Here is an 8,921-nt window from a genome sequence, read left to right as displayed (position 1 = left end):
TGCTTGTGCCATTTGTTTAATTTGTTGCATGCAGAGGCCTGTTTTCATTCTTTTTGTTTGATAACTCCCATTGCACCTCACTGCATGCACACACAATTCATTCACTCAGAGCAACAAACAATAGCCCACCTGCTCTGTTGTTCATAGTTCAGTTAACGCCAATGAAGATTATCTCAAAAGTAAATGACAAATATACAGCAGAAAGAAAGTGATGACAAGGAGGGAGTGCACTGTCTGTAAAATGCATCTACAAAACTTATTGGAATGGACAAAAAGCTTTAACAGGCATTATGTTGAAATAAACAAAAAATACATATTTTATTGATTTTTCTGTCATTCTTCTGTGTCTTCTTATTTCTGTTGTGATGGTCACTTCTTGTTTTTGGTTGTGTTTATCCTTCTATGTAAAGCATATTTTGCTAAAAGTAACACAAGTAATTATTATTATTGCTTTATTGTTGTTCTGTGGTAAATATTGTACAGCTACAGTGCCAGTCAAAAGTTTGGACACACCTGATTCAGATAATGGGAAACATGCATTCAAAGACCTTTTGATCTAAAAGACTTATGCTTAAATGCTGAAAATTTGTTTGTAAGACAAATATTAATAGTGAAGTTGATGCCTATGTATGAATTGCTTTCAATAAAAAAAAAAAATAAAAATATGTTTTTGCTACTTTGAAGAATCTAAAATATAAGATAGTTTTGATTTGGTCACTGCAAAACATTTCTCCTGAAATCACTATTGCATGATGATGCAGGGGAAATTAATCTCAATATTAGCTAGATACAATCAGTCAATAATCAGCAGATAATGTTTGTCTGATGAATGGCTAGACCTGTGTCTGTTCCCACATTGAAATGTCATAGTGGAGAAGAAGCCCAGGGAGGATGTGGCTGGGAATGGGATTTTGCCAGTTTGGTGATATTTGAACTGGTGCTGACCATTCACTGCAGAAACTCATGAGTATCCATGGGAAAGTGCTGGATGACATAGGAGCTCTTAGCAAAGACCTGCCCTCTTACCACCCTTAAAAGGTGTTTGTCAGTTTCACCAACCAAAGCCAAAACACTGTTTTTGAATAAACAATTATGTATAATATACTAAGACTACATATTACGTATCACAAATATTGCCACTTTGAAAAGGTTAACATGAAAAATGTGATGTTATGTGAGCATGTTAACAAAAATATAACAGAGCTTGTATAACGGTAGCTTGAGAATGCCTGGCTAAATTGACTAAAAATAGTCTTCATTGATGAGACAGATTTAGATCCACCTAGCTAATATCTGTAGTCAAACAACACACTTCATTTATAAGAATCACATCCATGCAGTATGGTTTGATTCTTGATTGAGTTATTAATTCTTAATAGCAGAATTTTAAATAAATGCTTAAAATTTGTACGTTTTTAAAAAGGTATATCTTTGATTGGAGAAACGTCTATGGAAATTACTGCATTTTTATTTTTATAAATGATTTGAATATCATCACCTTTTTTGTGACCTTCATGGTCTTTTACAACTTTGTGGACTGTGGATTGCCAAATGTTGACATTGCATTTTCTTGATGGTTTTAAGATTATTACAAGCCTAAAGACAGCAGAATTTTGTCATCTAAACAAAGTGATCTTTTACCTGACATATCTGGCATCCAAACCAATTAAACTGCATAACTTTTTTCCTCAAAATAGTACCTGCTAGGTGCTTCCCCAACTGAGGTTCATTGTATACACTGTATACACATTCTAATGCCTTTTTAAATTTGTCTGTCGTTGCACTTCACTGAATATTGTATTGCATCCTGGGAATAATCCTAAAATAATTTGTATGAGTGGATTGCTTGATTATTACAAACAGAGTATTTACAGTGTAGATATAGTAATGATGTTGTGTTTTTTGATTATTGTTATATGTGGTTGATTCTTATACCAGTTTTTCCTATATGGAGTGCACTGAAACTGGACATTAGAAACAAAAGGTAGTTGCTAACAAGCTTTGACAATAAACCGCTAGCCTCTGAGCAAACACTGTGATCATGCAACATGCCCACCCATTGTGTAAACCCACTAAAAGTGAGCGAACGGGTGGGCATGTTAAATTATCATCATGATTGCTCAGAGGCTGGCAGCTGATCTTCAACTAGCAGTTGGGTAAGAATGAGATAGGAATCAAGGATATCAATGGTGGAGCATAAGGCAGTGCAGGTCTGCTTAAAAACTCTTGGAAAATACTAAAAATGACAGGACTATATCCTTCCATTGGCACCAAAAATGCTTCAGATGTCTGTAAAAGCTTTATTGAACAAAGAACACATCCACCACACCAAAGTTTTTTATAATATAAATCCAAAAGTGAAAACGCCACCACCCTCTTCATCTAAGACAATCACACTGAGATTGTTGTAATATTTCATGAGAGAATATCATAACTAACAGAAGGCCATTATTTCACCGCTGCTCTCCATCTCATCTTCAGTACGTGTTATACAGTGCTTCAGTGTGCAGTGAGTAAATTATGTGTATATATTTGTAATAAACAGTAAATAATAGATTTAACTGCATTAAACCATAAATAAACCCTGATGAATACACCTACTCAGAAATATTACATAAGATCTTTCTTGCAGTTTGTCCAGAACAGGACCTGGTTCCCATTTTTCAGGGGAAGCTCAAACAAACATCTCAATTTACATTTTTTTCCATGTTTCAAATTCTTTTTGTCATTTCCAGGGAGTGAAACCTGATGAGACATTACCCCTGTGTATTTGCATAAAAACTATGTGGTAACTTCTAGTAGAGGGCCTAGTATTATACTGTGGGATCCCCTTAGAATTCTACAATACAAATCAAAAGCTTAGAAATATAGGGTCCTCTGCTTTTCTCAGTTTGAAGTCTGCAAATGCATACATGCAATATAAAATAAAACTGAAATAGGATTTGAAAACTTTAAACCTTGAAAAAGCTTTTTTAAAAGGGATGAGCAGATAAAACCCTTTGATTCTAATCTCTCAAAATGTAGCATGGAAATATGAGTGGAAAAATACATTTGAAATACATTTAAATTATTTGGTGTTCTTCAGAACAGAGGATGTTTCAGCATACACAAGAACGTAACTGGAATCTGTCCATACATCACTGCTTCTTTATTAAAGCTGTATACTGTAAAGCACAATATTGGCAGATCTTGTTTTACAGTATACTGCATCAACTAAGTCATATACTGAAACATCTAGCCCAATGTATACTCTGTATCCTTACACATACATGCTTGTATATACCCACAACACCTACCTTTTTCATACTTTCCTTCAGCCACCAGCTCCATTTCTGTTATTATCCAGGTTCAGCACAGAAATCAACTTACTACCAATACAATCTTATGCAAAATATTAGTAACACCTGCTCAAACATTTCAATTTCTCCCTCAGTCTCTTCTGAGATTATTAAGTCTCTCCTCCAGGTCAGCATCAGCATCTGCCAGTGCTGCTTGTGGTTCAGCTTTCTTTCCACCGGCAACTGACAGACTGCCCCCAGTTGATGGAAGGTCTGATCACACAGAGAAATACATGTAGGAAACACAATTAAAACATTTATATTCATATGCACATTTTACTGAATGCTTCACTGAGCATTATATTTATCAAAGGTATATCATTCAGGTTTATCATTTTACCAAAAAGAAGGGCAAAAATTAAAAGGGTATAAGTAGTAATGGAAACAGACACAGACTTCATGTGTGTAAAAAGAGAAGAGTTTACATCATGTTAGAATACAAAGTCTCTTACTTGATAGTTCATCAGAGAGATTCAAGCCCAATTCATCCAACACTTGGGAAACAACTGCATCACTAAAAAACAAGAGAATATCAGTATAAATATCAGTATCTGTCTCCTACTGAACTATAACATATTATTATAAAAAAAGTAATCTAATGCACCCCTTATCTTTTCTTGCTAGTTTGTACCTTGCCTGGCCAACCACTGAAACCTTGTCTTGCAGTGCTTCTAATATTGTTGACTGTATGGTTTTTCGCTTGTACTGTACCTCACTTGTAAGTTGCTTTGGATAAAAGCTTCTGCCAAACAAATAAATGTTAATGTAAATGTAAATCATGATGAGATACAGAGCAATATTCTTCTTGCAGAGATCCTTATCAGTTTGAAAATTAAAAATGGAAAAACACAGCTACGGTATTATTCCTGACACTGTCCTATGGCATAGCCCTGAACATTATTATGGATCACTGACTTAAATCATCACAATATTATTTAAAAAATTTATCTGGTTAATAGCATACTTTGATCGCAGAAATGTGGAAAATAACATGTGTATCACTGATTGATTTGCCAAAATACTTTCTATACATAAGTTATAGGCACATGTATCTTGATGCTAGCAGTTTGTGAGCATCTACTTTGCTCTCTCTTATTTTTGATTAGATGCCTATTTTATTATATTCTGCTGATCAGATCTGCTCTAATATACTCACTGCACTGAGACCTCACCTGAAGCACACCTGTTTTAATGCCAGTTAACTGGCTGCTAGTATGATTGGCTGCTAGTAATGAAATTGCTGCACTAAGGAATTTGTCTTTATAATTCTTCCATAATACTCCTTATGGTTTGACTCCTTATGGTTTTTTTGCTTGTGTTGTACTCACTTGTAAGTCACTTTGGATAAAAGTGTCTGCCAAATGAATAAATGTTAATGTAATAATTCATAGACTGCTCTGCTGCCTAATTTATATCAAGTGCCTTGTGGGTAGTTTACTCTTAAGGTGGGGTACACTGCCAAGACATCCCATGACCAATATTAGCTGATGTTAGCAGATGCCATGTCTGGTTTCTGCTGGTGGTTTTTCGCTTTCAGTGCTCCATAAGAATGGACAAATATAAAATATACCAGTCATGAAAACATGTAGGAAAACTGAATAACATGCGTAACATACAGTGTAGCATTCATATTTCCTTCTTAGGAAATACTGCCTTTCTTCAAAAAATATGTTGTATTAAATAAATTGTGTAAATAAATTGTATTTCTCTTGCTTAAGTGCTCCATGACTGCAGAGGTGGTCATAATCTGCTAAATAAATAAATGTAAATGTAAATGTAATAATGTCATGGTGTCACAGAGTCCAAAATAGGAATGCATTAAGGAGAAAAAGCATAAAATATAAAACTCAAAAGTAATTTGTCTTAGATTAATCATTTGTGAGTGTCTCCATGACCGTTGGTGCTGTAGTGGCATGCCTGTTCAGATTCTTTTCATGGTGTTCTTTAGCTCTTCACAGAATCAGGGACACTCTTGGCTGTGGAATGCCCAATATCTCACCTGCTTTGTTTACAGTGGTCTTAAGACAATGGTAAGGCTCAAGATAGCAGCATTTTTCTTATTTCTGCCATGTTGATTGACGTGCAGACACATAGCTAAATGGCACCTTTTTCCCCAGAAGTATTTTACTGGCTAGATTCTTTATTAATTAATATTAAGGTACACACTACATGAGTCCAGACCGGCCAGGGCTGCACTCTGAGCGCAGGCTAAGCCCTGTGGTCCAGGTTTGAAACAAGCCTTATCAGTTACTGGACATGACTAGGATCTCACAGAAGTGAAACAATTTGGTTTTGTTCAGATGGAAATAAGGGTGGGTAGGTTGGCCGGACATATCAATTATGGGTTTTTACAATGTTATCTATTTATACAGCTAGATATTTATTGAGGCAATTGTGGGTTAAGTACCTTGCCCAAGGGTACAGCAGCAGTGCCTGAGTGGGGAATCAAACCAACAACCTTTCGGTTACAAGTCCTGCTCCTTAACCACTATACTACACTGCTGCTTCACTTCACATTTCTGCACAAATACAGAGATTGTTGTTGTGAGACAAGCCTGATGTACAATTAGTGATTCTAAAACAGGATCCAAAACAGTTAAGTGAAAAATAAATTAATAAAAAGACACAATATATTGCATTAAAATCTAACTAGATTATTTCATTGTGCTCATTTGTGTACTGTATGACATGTGGAAAGAATGCCCAAAAAGAACAAAAGTGTTAAGAGGGGATTGCTTGAGATTCTCATAAGCTGAATTTTGAAAGAGCGTTATGGGAATGATTCTGTTCGCATGGTTTTGCCCCCTTGTATGCATTCACTCTCAGATCAATATTTCTTAGTAACAAGTGATGATGTTTATATAGCTAGCCAACTACCACACGAGCCACATAATTGTCAAAGCAAAAGCAAACAACGGCAAAAATGGAGGGTAAGGAAACCTTATTTAGTTTGCAATATTTAGTTTTTCTTGATTTATTCAATATACAGGTTTCACCCTTCAGATTTTATATTTCCTGACACAGCTGAAAATGACAACTAGCTTGCTAATATGAATAATTAGCTACAATACAAACCACCGCAAAAACAATGTTATGAGGCATAAATATTAATCGATAGTCAGCTAGCTAACTGATACTACAAGAAAATAAATCTGAATCTACTCAGCATCAGCTGTAAACAACGTAGCTTGGTTGTCTTTTAGATTTGGAAAGTAACACTTGGTAGGTACTCCTCACAGGACAAGTTTATAAGCCCAGGGAACATTTACAAAATCTGAAAACATTTCGGTTACTCTGAATGTTATGCTATTTGTGTTACTGGAATTTTACATCAGTGCATTATCAACACAAATGATGACAGGGTTTCATTCACATATGTGAAACTAAGAGACTGAGCAGCTAATTAGGTAAAATGATATGTATCCATCCCTTTCACATTTTGAAGCAACAACTGAGAAAGTGGCTTTGGTTGTCTCTATCTAATAAGCTCTAGGGAAAGAGGCAACAAATATGGCTACTCCTGTCTGACACACAAGAAATATTATATACTAAAATATACTATCCCTGAAAAAAGGGACAATTTACTGAAACAATTACAAAAAGTAAAACCAGCAGGCTCAAATGGCATATACCCACAAATGCCTACGGAACTGGGGAAATTACTTATTTATCATTAACAAATATTTATGGACAAATATGGGAAATTGGAGAAATTCCTGATGGTTGGAAATAAGGCAATATGACACAGTCATATATAAAAGAGGATCATACTGATCCAGTGAAGTGCTGGCTAGTAAGTTTACTGTAAGATTTTGTAATTTATCATAAGGGACAGGTTAGAAATATTCCTGGAATTGATGGTTAGGAATGTGATGATTAGCCAAAGCAATTGCTCTTGATTTTGATCAGCAAAATGTTAAAATTGAATTCATGCACCCTCATGGCATTTACCCAGCTGATATGGACTTCAGGAAGGGAGAAGACATCCATCGCCTGCTACCCAGTGCTTAAATTACATTTACAAAACATTGTCTTTGATTGTGTTATGACTTGTTCCAAATGTTTGAACAGAACTTATTTCATTTTATTTCTGTATTTCTGCCACTTCAAAAGGAGCAGATCTCTAATATACTTACATTTGATGTTGCAACACAGCAAAAAGGAATAATCACTGGGGGGTGAATACTTTCTGAAGGCACTGTATATGTACTATATCTACAATACAAATATGTTTATATTATTAAAACAATGTTAGATTATTGTGGAGGAAAGGGGGACATCTGGTGTTCTATGTGATATATTCTATGGATGAGGAGAGAAATATGAGGAGATGAGATAGGGAATATAATAATAATGAATTTGCACTATACTTTGATGTAGGAAGCTGTGGATAGCTTTGTTTCCCAATCAACTCATCTCAGCAGCCATGATGCTACAGATCCCACTACCAGTGCACTGGTTTTTCCCAGCATCTTATTTTTAATATTGACCTCCTACAGTACTTAACAGCTATCTGGCCAATCACTTATCCACTGGACCCCACCCCCCTCTCCACTAATATAGACCTCTGCACTGGCTCTCCTCCCATTTGCCTCATCCATACTTAATCCCAACCTGACTTCTAGCTGCATTCCTACAGCTGGGAACTCAAACAGGCACTAGACAAACTGATCAAGTAACCCACCCTGGACTCCTCACTAGCCCTGTATCCAACCAGATACCTCGCTTCCTGACTCAACATAACCTACTCAATCCAAAAGGGGGTCATTTAACCAAAACTGCTCTGATGTCTGTAACCAATGCTTTCAACCTTGCCAGAGCTACCTGCTTGTCCTCTATTAATCCTACTTGATCTATTTGCTGTGATGTATTTGATTCTAACCATTCCAACATGATGACATGGCATGATTCTGTCTCCTCCCATGGTTTCTCCTGCCACTTCTACATGTTTTAATGTAGTATCTGTGTAGCTAATCACATAACCTATTAAATACACTTTTTGATAAAAGCACCTGACAACTGATAAACTGAAAATGTAAATGTTGTTTGGTGAAAACTAAACACTGCCACTCATCCAAAACACTGGAGCAGATCTAAGATAGAATGGCTGAAGAGAAAATTTGTGTTTTATATTTATATTTATAGACCTAAAGCCTAGTGAAACATTGTGGCAGGACTTGGAGCAGTTTCGTAGGAAAGGAAGGAAGGAACGTACGGAAGAATAGGTCAAAATTCCTCAAAGCTGATGCAAGGGACTGAGCAATAGTATTGCTAAAGCTATTCGTCTGTTGACTGACTTGTCAGCCTGCACTGACACAAATATTGTCTTTCTTACTGGAAGAGGAAAACCTACTCTCTAGTACACTGTTAACCTGATTGTACCTTCCTACAATGACAACTGCCGTAAGTCAATGGCAAGTTTGCATACTGCATCTAAATACCACCAACCTTGAGGTCGTAAAAAAATTCACCTTAATTGCAAATGGTAATCACCATTGATCTTTGTGAATTTGATACACTGTGCAATGAGCTTCATTGCATACACATTAATCATTTCAGCACTAAAATGCATGTGAATAACAC

General features: G+C 35.9%; 1 protein-coding gene across 1 annotated transcript in view; it reads right to left on the bottom strand.

Moving 5' to 3' along the window:
* Positions 1–1,877: 1,877 nt before the first annotated feature.
* The window catches only part of chmp2a (charged multivesicular body protein 2A), a 30,627-nt gene continuing 23,583 nt past the window's right edge, over positions 1,878–8,921 (bottom strand). Inside the window, exons 5-6 of the mRNA XM_036526797.1 lie at positions 3,791–3,852; positions 1,878–3,551 (exon numbers count right to left, since the gene is read on the bottom strand). Of these exons, the coding sequence (XP_036382690.1) occupies positions 3,430–3,551; positions 3,791–3,852 (184 nt within the window). The 3' untranslated portion in view covers positions 1,878–3,429. The remainder of the gene's footprint in view (positions 3,552–3,790; positions 3,853–8,921) is intronic.

Source organism: Megalops cyprinoides, chromosome 1 (genome assembly GCF_013368585.1).
Source record: "Megalops cyprinoides isolate fMegCyp1 chromosome 1, fMegCyp1.pri, whole genome shotgun sequence".
NCBI classification, from domain to species: domain Eukaryota; kingdom Metazoa; phylum Chordata; class Actinopteri; order Elopiformes; family Megalopidae; genus Megalops; species Megalops cyprinoides.
This window is presented reverse-complemented; position numbering and strand designations above follow the sequence as displayed.